We start from the raw sequence: 18,626 nt of genomic DNA, 5'->3' as shown, positions 1-18,626 counted from the left end.
ATTTTTTTGGGGGGGGGACCAGGGATTGAACTTGGTTCCTTGCGCTTGCAAGGCAGGCCCCCGAACCGCTGAGCTAAATCCCTGGCCCTCCTCCATTATACTTTAATGTTTCAGGAATATGTGAAGATGGGAGAGCAGTTTTATACATTCCCATCTTAAATGAATTTGAATATCTTTTCACTTAGCACTTTATCAATAATATAAAAATTACTTTACTTACTCAAACTTAATTCTGAAAACCATAGGAAGAGATATATTATAAGACAGAACTTTCGGTTATGCTCAAATAGAGCTTTCATCATTTCTTTTGCAATAGCTATATTTAAGCAACTCAAAGCATGCAGAAGAAATGAGGGGAAACCTTATTCTATAGAATTTGAATTTAATTTTATATGTTTCAGAATAGTTACCTTGAGAAGATGCTGAATGCTCAAGCAATATCCTTCATTTACTGTATATTAAACTTAAAATATAGAAGTTGTTCAGGATGTCAACTTGGATTCAAAATCTACCAGTATATTAAAATACTTATACAAATTTTCTACTTGGTAATGATTTCATTAAAAACTTAGCTGTACAGTGCTAGAGAGCTTGACTAGCATGTGCAAGATCTTAGGATTAATCCCTAGCACTTGAACAAAAAAACAAAAAATCTTGGGAGCAGAGGACTTGATTAAAACTGAGGTGAAAATTAACAGAAGATGGCAACTTTTTAAATAAGACATAACAAAGTACAATATAATTAGTTAAGAAATCAAAATGAAAATAATGTACATAATTAAGTAAAGTCTTCAAAATAAGGCCCATATTTTAAATGTCTCTTTAAATGCATAAACATACCTGTTGTTTCATAATCTTTATCTGTTCTTTTTGTTTTCGTTTTTCCTCAGCAGCCATTATTGCTATGATGACAAACAAAAACACAGATTATCATTAGGTAAGCAATGAAGAAGGGAAACCTCTTGACTTTCCCAGTGCTCATTTTTCAAATTCATGACACCCTTTATATCACCTACCTTGTTGTTTTTTAGCTTCTTTGGCAACTCGAGCCTGTTCCTGCTTTTGCAATTTTCTCAAAAGCTTTATTTGTGCTGCTTGCCTGGCTATTTCTGAAAAACACAAAATTTCAAAGAATACTACTATTTATTATATATAAATTCTGACCTAAAAGAAATTGTGAAAATGAAGAATTGTGAAATTGTGAAATTGAAGAATAAAAGAATTGTGAAATTGGTACTGTATCATGAGAAATATGTTTAAGTTGCCTATGGTTAGACAGATACAAAATACAGCAATAATTGTAGTAGACACTGTCAGATTCATTTCCCTGAGAAACTGCCAAAATTATTCCATCAAATATAAAACTACATAAAATTATTTTTTAAATCCTAATCACAGAGGCTCACTTAAGTACATTTTTTCACATTTCAAGTAATTTCATACTCTGTAGGAAAGTAGATACGAATACATAAGAGAGTAATTTAGCTTTAACCTGAAAACAAAATGTATAAAAAGAGAAAGACCCCCCAAATAAGAGCCTTCTGTCAAACTTATATTTCAGATAGCCATAATAATGTTAAATAACTTAAATCCAGTAATATTTTCATTTATGAAGAAGAGAGATTCAATTCCATAAAATGAAAACAATGTATCATGTCAATGAATTTTAAGGACAATACAGTTTAAATTTTCAAGGACACATGTTGAACCTGTGGGTAAAGACATAATTAATGGCCCCAATCCTTCATTCCTTCCTCTACTTCTGTTATGTTCAATATGACTTTGTAGCAACTCCCATCAAGAGGTGGAATACATTTTGTGTCCCTTGATTTTGAATTCAGCCATGTGATCTATGGTCAAGAGGATGCTAACAGCTTTAACAAGTTGCTCGAAAGCAAACTTGTACTCTATTTTTATGCTTTGTTAATTTCTATAAGGACATGTTTTGGCTAGGCTGCTGGAGTTTGAGAAAGATGGAGCTAACTGACCCCCACACATGTGAACAAGCCCAGCCATGATCAGTAAAGCTGCCTAGCTAATCTTCAGCTGACTCCAAGTGAGTGATTTAATGCTCAGTGTCATATGCCACTGAGGTTGTTGGTGGTTATCTGGCATTATTTTGCCAAAGGCATAATGGGTACAGAAGCCATGTAATGCAATTTCTTTCTTCTGCTGGTTAACTTAATCTGAATACTTCTAACTCTATAAGTAGTATAGCATAATATTATTCAAAAATCATTTTAGAAAACATCACTTTATAGTAGTATTGTTTTAAACTATGTAGCTGATGGAGAGTATAAAGTACCTATCACTATATTCATTGGTAGTGAATATGACTGGTAACACCTTAATCATTTGAAGTCTAACAGTTTCTACCATTTACTAAATGTGGGCACTACTGTGTTAAATTTAGATGCTCTTCTGTAATATTCACAACCACTTTATAAGATAAGTAACATTATGCTCAGCTTATAAATAAAATACCTAGGGCTCATTAAAGTTAAAAGCAAAGCCAAGATATAAATGCATGTCTTTTTGCTCTATAGTGTGTATGGTACTACCGCTAAAAATCTTTAAGCAATATTTGAATGCCTTGAGATTTTAGCTAAGAATGTAACTCTAAATCTTTGCAATAAATGAGGTTGGTTACTGGGATGAATTTTCTATCATAAAGATTTTAAGAAGGGAAGGGAATACAAAAGGATTTAATTTTATTTAGTAAACTGGAAGTTTTAATGAAAGAGAAAAGGGAAGCTGATGTTAAAATACATCTCCAATCATCCAATGTTTTCAATGTTGGACAGCAGTTATACGTACCATCAAAAATTTCTGGGTCACACAAAAATATCTCCTGTATACCAATACTTTGGGAAATAAAAACTTCTAACCTGGCCTGTAGAATCAGCAGTCTCTAATTATAACATGCTCAAAGAATATTATTCTCATCTATAATAATGACAGATAAATGCTGCTTCAACATTTAATAATTATTTACATTTTTACATTATTTACATTGTTTACATTTTAAAGTTTTACTGAGCTCTGCAATACAAGGTTTAACTTTGTCTTATGGTTTGAAGATGTGCTAAGTGCTTAAAAAATATTCTCTAGAAAATGTGATATAATTCCTTCCTTTAGTAATAGACTTAAAGAAATTCTATTTTACATATATATGTGTGTGTGTGCTTGCGTACAAATGTGTCAATTTCAAGCCCCAGGCAAGCACATAATAGTTTTTACTTTTGACTGAAAAATATTAAAAAGTTCATCTCATATCTTTCACATTAGCAAGGAATATACAATTATGATTAAACATTAAAAATTTATATAAAAATTAAATTTTTTGTAAGTTGGATCACAAAATAAAAAGAATTAAAATAGACTATGTAGCAAAGAGAAATGTAGAAAAGTTCACCTAGGTGCTGAAGTATAAATGATTCCTAGTACTGCGTCTTCTCATTTATTTGGTTTATGGTTGCTGGATATGTTGTAATCAATTTTTGAAATATTAATTTGAAAAATATCTTTATGGTTTAAGAAATTACTTGTCTGCTTTGATTACCAAGATAAAGTTTATTTTTAAAGGGGCCGGGGATTTAGCTCAGCGGTTCGGTGGCATGCTTTGCAAGTGCAAGGACCAGAGTTCGATCCCAGGAACCAAAAAAAAAAAAAAAAAAAGTTTATTTTTAAAATAAAGTTTATTTTCACATAGAATTAGGGATCATTTGCACATAACTCATTTCTTTGGATGTTAAGATATATTTTAAATCATTTTAACATTTCTAAAATTAAAATCTAAAATTAAAACATGCCTGAAAATTGGCAGCACTTCTTCCTCCGAGATACCTCATAAAATAGCAGTACACTGTATAAGACTGTATAATATCTCAGTTCCTATGACATAAAATGGATGGGTGCTATTTGATATTTTGGAAGATCTGAGATAACAGTATTGGTCAACTAACAAGCAGTTTTATTTATATAAACTGAAAGCCTTGATCATATCCAAACCTTGTCAGTCTTTTATCTATATTCTCTTAGAAATTAGAGCTCTCATTTCACAATCTTTGGATGTACAGTATATTCAAAATTTGTATTTATCTTATTGTTCTGAACCTTCAAATTAAACTCAGTTTTTTGGGTCCCAGCAGGATAATGATAAATAATAACAACTTCTAGAATTCTCTCAGTCTCACGAACTGTTAGAAATAGTATAGAAATAAAAGTGCTGATAAAGTGCTTCATTATTACTTTCTTTTTTTCATCAAGGAAAAAATGTAAATAATACCCCATATGTTTGTAAATATGAATACCAATTATATACTGTTAAATATTTAACCTTCATACACATGTTGAGAAAGAACACATATATACAATAAAGTCAAAGTTATCAGAATTTATATCAATTTGAAATCTAAAAGGAGAAAACAATATTGGGTGAAGAATTATGAGCTTCTATTTTGTTACAATAAAAATATAGTTAGTTTTTCAAGTTTATATTTGCCATTTTGGATACTAAGATATAGAAATCATGTATGAAGAGCTCATATTTTGTCTATCAGTTAGATTCAAGTATTTATTTAATATAAACAATTAACATCTTTCCTAACATTATACAGTAAACCAATGACTTACTAAAAATAGTGTTTTTGAAATTCATCTCGTCTGCTAACATTCACTTGTTTTATTTTTAACCGTCACTAATAACTATTTGAAGGAAATAAAAGTCTTAAAAGAAACTAAATCAAGTAATATGAAAAATTTTTAAAAATTGACTAACATATTAAGACAAAAAAAATCCTATTGGGAATTAGGTTATACACTAGGCAATTAACTTCCATGCTACTGGTTGAAGTATCAACTAGTGCAATGCTTTTGGAGACAATATTTGCATGGAAATGGTATGTACAGTCTATGTAAAACATATATTTAGATAGGCACTATATATTTATTATAACATTGTAGAAGTAAGTATTCAGAAACAGTCATCAAGAAGAGACTGATTTAATGAAATATGGTAGAGCCACACATGGTTTAACATACTAATTAGCCATTAAAAGATTGAAGCTGATTTATCTGTGTTAATCCAGAAAGATATTCATGATAAGTAAAGGGAAATAGGTCAAGCTGAATAGTATATACTTTTAAGTCTATTTATTTCAAAAAGGAAAAAGATATATATATGTGTGTGCATGTGAGTGTTTGTGGGTGTACTGATTTCCGGAAAGATTAACAAAAACCTCCTAATGTTTCTACTAATGTGCAATAAGACTTCCTTTTAAAGAAATATTCTATTCCTTTTTTCATGGATTAAAAAAAAACAAAGCAGCAACAAAGAAGTCAATATTATGATGGTGTTTACAATAGAGAAATAAGTATTTGGGGCATTTCCTCCATATCTTAGTGTTTATTCATAGTGATAATAAAATCCTTGATTTTTTTAGTCTTCTAAATCAATTTTCATTATTAAACCATTATTTAAAATTATAAATATAAGACATCTATATATGTTGATGTATTCAGACAACTTTAAGAGGGCTTACATTTACAAATTAGTAACTTAAGCTCTATAGCAGCACTACTTTATTCAGCCTTCTGTGCCACACATAGTATGCCTTCATGTTGATAATTTATATATAGTTTTGAATCATAAATAGATTTCAGGTTATTATGAGCATTTTCAGATTGATAAGTAATACTTTCTAGTGACTTTAAAACACTGACATAAACCTAATAATTGAGGATTTTTAAAAATATATATCTAGACTACAAGGGGATTTAAACTGGAAGACTGGGGTTAAGTACTAGTATTTGGAGTTCTCTGACTGAAAATATATGCCACAGATCCACATATTTGGGAGTTATTTCCATCTACCACCTCAAGGAATCAGGAGCTCTTAAAAGGAGAATTTCTAGAAGGTTGGCACAACCTTATGGCATGTGTCAAGTGCTTGTTAATTCCCTTTCTGTGCAAGCCTTAACAACTTAACACCCACCTTTATAAATCTAAATACACATGGTAAGATGTATTTATAAATCTTAAAAGATTATGTAATCAAAGAACTCCAGTTACTATAAGAACTCATAATTTTCTCATTTTATTCTAGCACAAATATTTATATTTTAGTAATTGAGAGCAATGTCAGTCTTTCCTAGGTCAAAATTATAAGAAATTTAGAATATTTTAGGATGATTATCACAATGTCAGGTACATTACGTTTCTTACCTTGAGCTTGCAGTTTTCTTAGCAGTTTGGCATCTGTGTTGTCTAGGAATTCAGCATTGCCAACATTTGGAGGTCGACCCTTCCGACGTTTCATCCTGGATTCATCTCTTGCTCGCTGTCTATCTGGGTTTGGTGGTCTTCCTCTACGACCTTCCATTGCCCTGATACGAGGAATGACATCTTCTTCTTTCAAAAGACACCACTGCATTCCCTTTTAATTAATATTTTATAGAAATAATGTTACAAACAATAAAAATGAGATACCAATATGTCAGAATAGTATAGGTAAAAAAGATATTTTGAAATTTGTAAAGCTAATATGAACCTTAGAGATTTTACTTTTAAAACTGAATTTAAATTTATGATTATTCATGGTCTTTGGCATGAACTTTTTAAAGGACTTATATTTTAACTAAATATATATAGATATTATATCTGTATTTAAAAACACATATACAGATATATTTTGATTATCATTTCTAAGCTATAATGACCATAAAGTTGGAAGATTCTTGAAAATACTACTTGTCATAACAGGAAACACAGAGACAGATCTTTTGAAAAGTAAAGAGGACCATAAAATATAGTAAGGGGAGAAGAAAGAGAATGGCAATAAAAAAAGAATTAAATGTGTTATATACATGTACCAACTCCCCATGATGAATGTAATCATTATGTATTACAAATGCACTAATAAAAATAAAGACAAAAATAACAACATAAAATAAAATATTAGTTGTATGAAGAACTCCCTATGGATTGTTCTTTTTATTTTATTTATTTTTCCCTTGTCTTGTACCTGGAATCAAACTCAGGATCGTGCGCTTGCCAGGCAGGTGCGGCACCACAACTAAGCTAAACCCTTAAACCCCTACGGACTGTTCATGTGGGTTATCAATTCAACCAAAGCATTAGGCTATCCAAATACAGCGGTAGCTTGGTTCATGAACGTAATTTGTTCTATGATTTTGGGAAAGATGGCCATGTTTGTGATTGTGTGAGAAAGATGGCCTGGGACATCTTTTTTCAAAGAAGTAAAAAAAATGTAGGATTAAATAAGCCTTAAAAGATGTATCAAACAATCCCAATATGGGATATTGATTTTAATGGACAAACTGTTAAGAAAATATTAACAATTTAAGATAATTTTAACAATACCTGACATTTCACATATCAATTACTTAATGATGGAGGCATGTTCTGAAAAATAAGTCGTTGTGTGGTTTCGTCACTATAGGAACACCATAGTGCCTACTTATACAAACTTAGATGGTATAGTCTATTGCATCCTAGGATATATGTACATTGAATGAAAAAATTTTTATAAGACAGGGAGTATTATCTAAAATAATAACAGTGTATACTAAATATACTCTATTATACATAGTATATAGTTATATATCATCATTATTAAGTACTATGTATTGTACACAATTGCATGTGCTATACTTTCCTATGACTGGCAGTGCAGATTTATTTATGCCAGCATAACGACAAGCAGATGAGTTACCAATTATGCTACCCCATTGATGGTTACAACGTCACTAGGCAATAAGAAATTTTTATCTCCTTTATAATCTCTTGAGATCACTGTTGGATAGTCAGTCTATCACTGAACAAAACTTTGTTATATAGAGCATGACTTTATGTTAAAGTATGATAATAGTACTGCAGTTATGTACAAAAGGAGTCATTATTTTTTAGAGATATACATGAGAAACATTTATGGATGAAATAATATGTATAAAATTTGCTTCAGCAAATTATTGAGGAAAGTAGATGGAAGTATATGTGAAATAATACTGGCCATAACCACAATTGCTAAAGTTGATGGAGTACATAGTATATATTACTGTTTAGTTTTGTGATATTTCAGATTTCTCCTGATAGCTTTTTGACTGAGACACACACCAATAAAATGCTTCTGTATTATAAGATTTATTCTGCTTAGTTCATAAAAAGTCTGAGTCTGGTTTCTACACATCCTGCATATGTCCGTAGAAACAAATGCATTATTTTATATAATATAAAAGCACATTTAAAATAATCACCTTATTATCTCTTTTCTTTTTAAAGAGTTACTTTTAATGCAAACATTAAGGAAGCTTAAATTATGCTTTTCTTTATAAAGAACTTCAATAATTTTACTTGAAGCACTGAAGGAAATTCTGTAACCAGAATCGATCAAACATCTTGAGTTATATTTTATACCATGATTCTTAAGCTAAGTGAAGAAATCTAGAATATTTCAGTTAATAGATACTAAAAATACAAATGCTATTACTAGTTACCATAATGGAAAGTACCTACAAACCTATATTCCAAGTGCTATGCTTATTTTTAAGCACCTTAAATAAATCAATTTGCAGAATATTTCTAACTCATATAGCTCAAGAAAATTTAAACCCAATGAAGTTAAATTAATTGCCTGAGGTATAGACAGCAAGGAACAGAACAGCAATTTAAATTCCAAATACTTTTTCACTCTGAAACTACATGGCTTTAACTATACTATATAGACTTTTCTGATGTTACAATGACGTTTTTATACTCGATAAGTTACTGATCACAAACTTCAACCTTGAAAACAAAGCCAAGATTACATGAAGGAAAAACTATTAAAAAAATGAATAGTTATGTATCCCATATCTATTTGCTAAAACTCATATCAATACTGACTCCTTTCAGTGATTCTGCTAAAAAATATTTTTATATAAATTCTTAAAAAGACAAAATTTTTGTTAAGAATTCAAATCAAATCAATAGGAGTAACAGTTATACCAAGTATATATGTAGGCCTTAAGCCACTACAAAGAAGTCCATCAGAATGGACTTCTGTCAGGGTAAGTTATATTCATCAGTGATTGAAAATTTGATTAGTTTTTATTAGTTTTCCTTTTTCTATTATACCCTTAAGCACCAAGGCAGCATGCATCAAATAAACTGAAATATAAAAGTGACCTTGTAACACAGCAGAATAGATCACTTCTCGGCCTTTTGGCTAAGATGAAGTGTAACAGAGTACAACAGAGAGAGTAGTAAGAGTCTTTAAACAAATCTGCATTAATTTTTAAAGTACCGCATTAATAGGAAAATTGATTTTTGACCAAGATTTAAGGGGTTTTGTCAAATTTTCTTATCCAGATAAATTTCTACATAGTTGTTTCTATTCAGCTAGGAAAATATATGTGATCAAAAAGGAACCAAATACACTGGTGCCCAAAACTTATATAACACCAAACAAATATAGTGAAACTAATATGTATATTTCTGCCCTTAGGATTTAAAAAGTAAACACTTTCTAGGGGGACTGCATATATTAGGTCACACATAATATCTTCCAACTCCTGAAATTTCAGAAAATGAGAAAATGATGGTTGCAAAAATCTGAAGCTTGTATTTCAGCTTTAATCCAAAGTAACTGTGGATAAGGACAGAGTATTTTTCTCAGTTAACTTTCCCTGAGGCAAACAGAATATAATCTATATTACTTGGCTCATATTTTACTAGTTTGAGTCAGACATTATATATCAAAAAAGTTACTTTATTTTGGTTAATTTCTAAGACTTTAGACAGTAAATGTTTCTTAGAAATAATCATTCTTCACTAAGATTTAAGATACAGATAAAAAGAAAGATAATATGTTGGAGATAGTGAAAGATTATTATATTATTGTGATTTCTCTTTCGAAAGTTTTTTCTTCTTTAAAAAGTTATAATATGTATCCTTGGCAAATAACACAATCATTTCTACAAATACTGCAAAGAAAAAAGGCAAGAAAGTATTTATGTTTTATTTCAAAATACTGAACAAATTAATCAAGGTAAACATGAAACAAGAAAAAGTATACTGTGAAACTGTAATATACTATTTTTTAAAGTTTCCACTACTTAAGTATTTGCTGAGGTACCTAGTCTAAGGAAGGCATTGTATTATCTAAAGTTGAATTAGGGTCCTTTCCCCTAACTCAAGGGCAAGGACAGGATTTTTCACAAGGACCTTGGCTTACACTATCCCACTGCAATCAAGGACCACACCATGAGTAGCAATGAAATGCAAAGAGTTTATTTAGAGGTTACAATAGGATGTTGTCACAAATATTCACATAAAAATGATTAAGGTGTAGGAATTATAGCTGGAAAGGCACTTGAATACATCATTCTTTGTAGAGGGAGAGAAGTGACTGGAATTGGACACTGCTTGGATGTGAAGGATGAAAGCATGAATGTAGATCAGAAAGGTAATTAAAGTCTTAAGTAGTCTCTAAGTAATATGAAAAGGGGAAATGGTAGTGAAGTTTTCTTCCTTGTTACAGGATGGGAAATATTTGGGAAAAGTGGCAAGTGAACTAGTTCTCTTAACTTTTTATTATTTAAAAAATAAACAGCCTTAAAGAAACTATATATTTTGAATTAATTTTTAAATGTTTTCTGCATTCAGAAATTTAAAATCAAACATTATGAAACTTCAATATTCTTTTATGACACTCCAAAATACAACTGAATATTTCATGAGTAAGTTGTCTGTTTTTACCTTGAATTGCCTATCTGGGTTATTCACATTTCACTACAAAACAATCATTTGGTGGCTGAGCAGCAAAATATTTAGGTCTTAAAGGGATGTGCTCTCAAATCTTATTCCTGTTTAAACTTTATTGTCTTTTCCTTTTGTTGCTGTTCTTTTGATTTGTATATACCTGTAAATGGATTTATTTTGAAAAGGGAGCAGTATATAAGTAGATTTAGTAAACAAGTCCACCAAAAGCCAGTTTACTAAATAATCTGTCTGTCAAGTTATTCATATTTTTTTAAAGTTTTAGTTATCACTAAGACTTTGCTGCAACAATTTCAACACGGATGTGCAATCTTGTGCCATTAAATGATTTTCTAGCTAATATATGAGGTGCCTAGTATTTCTTAAATGCTCCATGATATATAAGTGAATGGATGAACTGTTCTACTTTATTTTTTCCTGGATCAGGACTTACATATACCTCAGCTGGTAGTAAAATAGCTACGGTGTATGCTTTACATCTAAATTGAGGTATTTGTTCTGACAATTTTAGGTCTGTTAGCCACTTGGTAAATTGACTATTTACCAAATTAAAATTTGGCTAAATAGTTTTCAGCAAATTTAACCATAGCTTAAGTAAACAAAATAAATTTTTTAAGAAAAGAACTACCTGTCTTTTAAAGTATTCTTTCAGGATCGTTTTCTTTCTAATAGGTTATAAAAAACTTTCAGAATGCTACACCTGAAAGAAAATGGGTCTTAGAAGACCTTCTTATATTACTGTAAATACATTTATATTACAGATAAAAGAATTAAGTAGGCTTCAGTTTTTTGAAAGTAACATTTAAACCCTGGTAGGAGCTTTAAAAATATTTAGGCATGGGTAAAGCAAGGGTATCAAGTATTTTTGACATTTCATGTTTTAAGAAAAATATTTTAATTAATGTTAGAATAATTACAATTTCGTTGGATTTTTTAAACATTATTTTACAGCTTACTACTAAAGTATTAGTATTGAGCATTAGTATTTAGCTGTTTTATTTTTCCAGAGGTATTAAGAGCTTGATATATTATAAACTTAATGGCTTTAGGGATTTTCAGTCCAAACTAGTCATACAGCTTATTAATACCACATGCCAGTGATAGCACACTTTTAAAGCTCTCAGAGTTACAAAAAGCCTGCTGTAGCATGTGTGCCATAGATTCACCACCACTGCCTTGAATAGCACTTTTGTTTTGTTTTTTTGTTTTTTTGAGACAGGGTCTCACTATGTAGTTGAGACTGATCTGGAACTCACTATGTAGCCCAGGCTGGTCTCGAACTCACAGTGATCCACCTGTCTCAACCTCCCAAGTGCTGGGATTACAGGCATGTGCCACCATGCCTGGCTTGAATATTACTTTAAAAGAAAGACGTGAAAGACTAAAAATAGCTTTTTCTGAGAGGAGAGGGGTGTTACATATTAAAAAGTTGAGAAATACATGATTTGGTACAATTGCGTCCTTAATTGCTGATTATGCTCTCCAGTTACTCACACTAGGTTATCCTCTAAGACTCATGACTTGCAACACTTAGTTCTTAGCTCTACACTTCCTACTACTTGCCTAGATGCAAAATCCCACCTGGTAGATCAGTGACATAAATTTCCAGACTTTTAGATTCCTGGTACTGATCTTTCATGTTCTCAGTGTCCACAGCTGCCCAGAGCTATGTTATATTAGGTGTGACAATTAACAGCAGAATTGAATTAGAACTCTGGTTGCTGGCTCTTAATCCTTTGCTCTTTACTTAATTTAAAATAATTACCTGTATTATAATTGTGCCAGTAACTTCATGTTGCCTAACTTATTTTGAAATCTCTTATTCTTCATTTAAAAAGTGCTAATTTTACCTGGGCATCATCATATCTTATGTTAACTTCTACAGGATAATAAACTCCTCTAAACTAATGATATTTTTTTGTTTTTGTTTCTGTTTTGTTGTTTTGGTACCAGCGATTGAACTTGGGTCCTTGCGCTTGCAAGGCAGGTGGCAGAACCACTGAGCTAAATCCCCCGCCTGTTAATGATATGTTTTGTACTCTTCAGTTTCTCTCAAACTCAGGCCTTCAACTTCATTTCTGCAATAAAATGTATATTCACAATTTTCTTTATAGAAAAACACCTTTAGGGAAGATTTATCTGGGCAACAGAAGTGACTGGCATAACAAGTACTATCATAAATATTTATTGATTAAATATCTATGAAAAGCCTATTTTTACAAAAAACTATACGCATTTTGCTTTTCTCACAGAATTATGCCATTAAAAAGAATATACAGAGTTCACCAAAAAAATGTATACACATTTCAGGAAAACAAAAACTTTTATAATATTTTAATATTAAATTTATTGAGAGATTATGAGATTAATATGTTGCCTTTTAGCCTTTACAATTACAAGAGGTGCTCAAAGTGCTGGCCATTAGCTTCTAGATATTTATTATTTTTCTTTTCCTAAAGTGTGTGTACATTTTTTGGTGGACTCTATATTTTTAAAAATACAACATCTCAAATAGAAAGAGAAAGCAATATTTTATGATTCATTTTTAACTTGATTCTTCTTTGCATCTTTGCTTTTTTGGGGGGTGTACAATAGCCATTCAATGCCCTACATGTTTCTGAACTTCCTTGTTGAAAAAAAAAATCAACTCAATTATAATACATGCGATTAAATCTTTTATTTTCTAAAATTCACAAAAAATGTTTTCCAGAGATCATCATATATTTTAAAGCAATCTTTGCCATTAACAATGTACTATGACTCCTTCATATATCCCTAAGAAAAGTATGAATAACTTTTACCTTCATATCATATTTAGGCAAACAAAAATAACTCTTTTATGATTACCTAAACCCACCTAGCTTAACCTCATTTTCTATTGTTTTGGCAATCAAATAAATAAATAAACACAAACAATGAAAAAAATTAGTTTCAGCATGTTCATTATAATGTAATGGAGCAGAAGTCTCGCAAAAATCTATCTTACACCCTTTTCAAGGGATCTCATAGGGTTAGAATAGCTAACAGAAATTCATTAAAAGTTAGCTGGCCAGTATAGCATAAACTTATAGGCAGTACTGTAACATGTTTTGTTTCAAGTCTATCAACCTATAAACAAAGTTTTTATACTATCTTAGCCAAAAGACCATAAAGTGATTAAAGACTAAAATTTTATAGAAGGTGCAGACAAGTGGCTGATGCTATAAATCTCCTACCACATGCATAGAGTAAAATAAAAAAATAGATTAAGGGTTTTATTTTTTCCATTTTTGTATGAACCTATTCACTTGTATTAAGCATTTCTCTTTTTAAAGGTAATCATTAGAGGACCTGGGATTTAGCTCAGTGGTTTCCACCGCCTGCTTCACAAGTGCAAGGTCCCAAGTTTGATCCCCAGGACCACACACACACACACACAAATAAATAAATAAAGATAATCATTAGATTGTTGTCCTTCATTTAAAGATGAATTTCCTTAGGTTTCAATAAATAAGAGTTCTCATGCCCATCATCTTACTTTACTATACACAACATTAGCCACCATTTTCATCTTAAACTGAAAAATATCTTAAATAAAAATTATTAATTTATATAAAACAATCATGATTCTCCACTGAAGATATGACCTTTTAGCATAAATTAGCTTTCATCTATAATATATGGAGCTCTGGAATGATACTAATGTAATTTTTGAAATGTTATAATTAAATTAGAATTTACAGAACTAATATTGGTTATTTTCTCGCTGGTGAATATATTCCCAAGGAAATATTTTATTTTTAGAATGATTAAGGAATACTAATAAATTTGTAAATATAGCATTCCATTTGCTATCAAACATGCAAACAGATACAGTATATAAAGCTTGGAACATATGAAATCATGATATATAATCTCCATACACTGGAAAAACTATGAATTCTTAGTTTCATTGGATATAAGTGTACAAACACCACTGATAAAAGGTAAAAAAAAATTTCCACATTATATGCTTGATAGAAGATTTAGAAAACATAAAACATGCAAGAATGTAAGAAGTAAAAACAACAACAACAACAAAAAACTCCACTGAACCATCAACCATTATGTTCAATGTTAAAATTTTGACACATTTCCTTCTGGGTTTTTTTTTTTTGGTACTGGGGATCGAACTCAGGCCCTTGCGTTTGTGAGGCAGGTGGCAGATCCTTCTGGTCTGTTAATATGCACAGTTTTGTTTTTTAATGTATGTTTAACAATCAAACCATGTACTTAGATATATTATAAATACATGTAATCACTCTATGGTAACAGTATCTCTGTGTCAATGTGTGCTTTGCTTCTATAAATGTTAGGTAGATCAAAATTATTACACCTCACATTTACTATGACAAAGATATATAACCTTTGTTAATTTTCATAGAAAATTCTTACCTATTTATATACAATTCTAATTAACCACATGCTTATAAATATATAAAAATCAAACAATGTAAAAATGTATATGGCTATATAGAAACATGCATCTCTAGTATATTAAAACATTTTTTGGATTACTTACCTTTAACTATTGATCTCTAAAAGCATCCTGAAACGAACTCAACTTACTACTTTTTTTAACTAAGAGAAATGCTCTGAAAATATTTTCCTCTATCACTCTGCTAAAATACTGGCAGTTTAACCTATTACAGTTTTAGTAATTTATCATAGTTCGCTGATTATTATTGATTTTAACAAGATAATACACATTTGAAAAACACTGATTTATGTGTAATAAAAAGTGAATGAACGTCAGAGGACATTCTGCTTTGTGTAATTAGGCTTTACAGATTAAATTTAATTATCACTGATACAAAACTAAAAATCTTTCATTTATTGAATAGCAGTTAGCTTCCCCTCAGAGCAAAACTCTATTGAATTTAAAAACATAAAGATGTATTTGACATAAATAATACAAGGATCTAATAATAAACCAAAGATTAAAAATATGATTTTATAATATTATTGCCTTCTAATATGTTTTGTGGCTGAAAAAAACTAATCTAGGGTGCATGGAATATATAAAATAGCACTGTGGTTCACTAAACTAAGAATCTGGCAAAGATTTAGTCTAAATCAATTCCTTTCAAGATTAAAAAAAGAAAACTATAGAAATCCCATATTGTTGTAAAGAAATTAAATCTCAAATATAGTTTGGTATTCTAGAACTACTTGTAAAGAACTATATTGATTAGGTCTGGATGTAACTTGTTCCTTTAAAAACTCCCAGACCATAATAGAAAACAGGTCACATGATGTATGCAAAAGAACACTTTTTCATAACCCCAAAGTTAAGTTACATGTTCTTTGTTGAGGCTTTCTGATCTTGAAACTTCCTTAATTTTGGGGGCTCTAAAAATAAACATCTTTAGAAATTGGAAAGGTCTTCTCCATTTATACCACTATAAAATTAGAGGGTAAGATAGGATGGAAAGGCCTAATAATTTACAAAGAAGATAGTAATTGTCAGAAAACCTGTGCCAGAGGGGAGAAAGGATCAGTCAAGAAAATAAATATCAATTTCAGTTGGTGGAGAATTTTAACATTTTTGAAATATTTTTGTGCATATAATTTTATTTTAACCTTATTATAATTCTACTAAGCAGAAGTATAATTATTATAGTTTATTTGGAAGATAAAGAAATGAAGGAAAATGGGATGCTATTTTATCGTTCAGAATCACAAAACTACTCAAGGATTAACAAGAATCTAGGCCTAGTAGATTACTCATCACTCCTTACACTAAGACCTCATTCAAAAGATCTGATAAAGGTAAAGGGAATAATAATCATTTGCAGCTGAATACTAGGAACAAAGGAAATACAGGGAAGACACAGGAAAAAATAGTCCTTTTTGATGATTAGTGAGATTGTGTACTTAACCCACAAACTCAAAGGGAGCTGTTACAATCAGAAATATGCATGAATAATTTAAAAGATAAGTTTCATTCTCATTTAATTTTTAATTTTTTGGAGACAGGATCTTGCTATTTAGTTTAGACTAACCTTGAATTCAATATGTATCCTAGGCTGGCCTTAAGCTCACTGCAGTACTCCTGCCTCAGGCTCCTGAGTGCTACTGACATTATAGGTGTGTGCCACCATGCTTGATTCATGATCTAATTTTAAGAACACCTACCTTCCTAATTATAAACCTCGTGAAATGCATCATATAGTGTGGCATAATCAGAGGGACAAGATATTTCCGAAAAACTAAAGCATATTTTTCCTCTTTTGGACTGACTTGAAATTAATTTTTTAAAAACTGTTTTACCTTTCAGAGAACTAATGTTTCTCATTATATTTCATATGCAAATACTTTTATACCTGTATAAACTGTAAAATTATTAACTGAAGTAATGAACAGGAAAAAGTTTTCTTAAATTATGAAAAAGATGTATTATGTCAAAGCTCCTTGTTACTATAACAATAAATTGAGGTCTTAGTGTTTACCACAGAGTTGTATGTATAGCTACATGAATTAACTAAAAAAAAGCAATGCTCCAGATTGTAGCTAAATTTACTTCACTTAGGCTATGGAACTACTTTTTGGTTCAATGACTATACTTTTTAAAAATTGGATACCTGCGGTCCATCTCTGGCTTCATAGAAGTCACCCACTCTTATTTTTGCACTGAAGCTGAAATTGTCCCTTGAGATATCCATTATTCCATTTCTGCTGAGATACTGAAAAAATCACATATTTTTCCACTTCAGGTTTTAATAATTACAACCCAGCTTTGATGTATACCTAGTTTCAGGACACTAATGCTTTGCATATTCTATCAAGGGGTCATGGATTTATTAGAGATCAATTTAAATTAAGTACAACAGACCCACACAAGAGACTATTTTGTTGCAAGGAACTTTATCTGAGAAAGGAACACAGTTTTTCTTTACATAAGCATGCTTAATATGCACTAATGTGTTATTTGGTGAAAAGTATGTACCTTTATTACTTCAGGGTACTGTCTAAGTTTCTTTCCACATGGAGCATAATATGCTACTTCTCCTTGAAGGCGCCCTCCAAAATTTCTTATTCTTGTCTCTCTCTGCCAGCTATGTATAACAGAAATGAGGGTTAAGACATACTGCATTTTAAGAAAGTTTTTAAAAATTAAAAAATATATAGTACATATGCTTTTCAGAAAACATAAAAACACAAAGAAAACAAACACATAACTCCAAAACATTTATTGTTGTAACTCTTTAGATTTTTACCTAAGTAATTTAATTATAAATTAATCAAATGCTTGGTCTAAAAATGTTAAAGTCTATTAAATTGTTGTCTTAGATATTATAACTGGAATTACTTTAAGCATTCAGAAATTTTAGTAACTGTGTTAATGTACATTGATTTTTAAATGTTTTTTTACAATGCGTCTTGCTATGTTGCCACAGTTGGCCTGGAACTCATGACCTTCATGCATCAACCTTTCAGGTGTGTGTCACTATGGCCAGCTTGTATATGGAGTTTTTAGACCTGAAAAGCTTCAAGTGAGAAAAGTACAATAAACCTGGTTCTCTGCTGTCTGGGGCTCAAGTACATGCAATCTGAAATGTGTCCGTTCTAGTAAAACCATTTAACCAAATTCTGTTGGAGTCCTCAACTTTCAACCACAATTGTTTTGATTGCTTTTTAATTTCCTCTTCACAAAAATTTTCAATCATCTTAATTGTATTCTTGCTCTTTGCCATATGACTCGCTCTGGAGATATGTCCTCACTTGGCTGCACGAGTCCATCCTAGCTCTGCCACACTTCCATGAAGCAACAGGCTTAATTTCAGTTTTCTAACATATCAACATTTTCTGCCCCTTTTGCTTTCTG

The 18,626-nt window shown here is 30.7% G+C and overlaps 1 protein-coding gene across 16 annotated transcripts in view; it reads right to left on the bottom strand.

Moving 5' to 3' along the window:
- The window catches only part of Baz2b (bromodomain adjacent to zinc finger domain 2B), a 354,073-nt gene that overhangs the window by 70,835 nt on the left and 264,612 nt on the right, over positions 1-18,626 (bottom strand). For 14 of the 16 annotated variants that reach the window (XM_010606796.3, XM_010606795.3, XM_010606794.3 and 11 more), the window contains 4 exons: positions 17,748-17,856; positions 6,227-6,437; positions 1,017-1,109; positions 841-902 (listed from right to left, as the gene is read on the bottom strand). In XM_010606796.3, the coding sequence (XP_010605098.1) occupies positions 841-902; positions 1,017-1,109; positions 6,227-6,437; positions 17,748-17,856 (475 nt within the window). Of the gene's footprint in view, positions 1-840; positions 903-1,016; positions 1,110-6,226; positions 6,438-17,382; positions 17,485-17,747; positions 17,857-18,626 lie in introns of all 16 variants that reach the window. The other 2 variants (XM_033756373.1, XM_033756375.1) reach the window with 1 other exon arrangement.

This window comes from Fukomys damarensis, unplaced genomic scaffold (assembly GCF_012274545.1).
Source record: "Fukomys damarensis isolate Sample0158 unplaced genomic scaffold, DMR_v1.0_HiC HiC_scaffold_26, whole genome shotgun sequence".
NCBI classification, from domain to species: Eukaryota; Metazoa; Chordata; class Mammalia; order Rodentia; family Bathyergidae; genus Fukomys; species Fukomys damarensis.
This window is presented reverse-complemented; position numbering and strand designations above follow the sequence as displayed.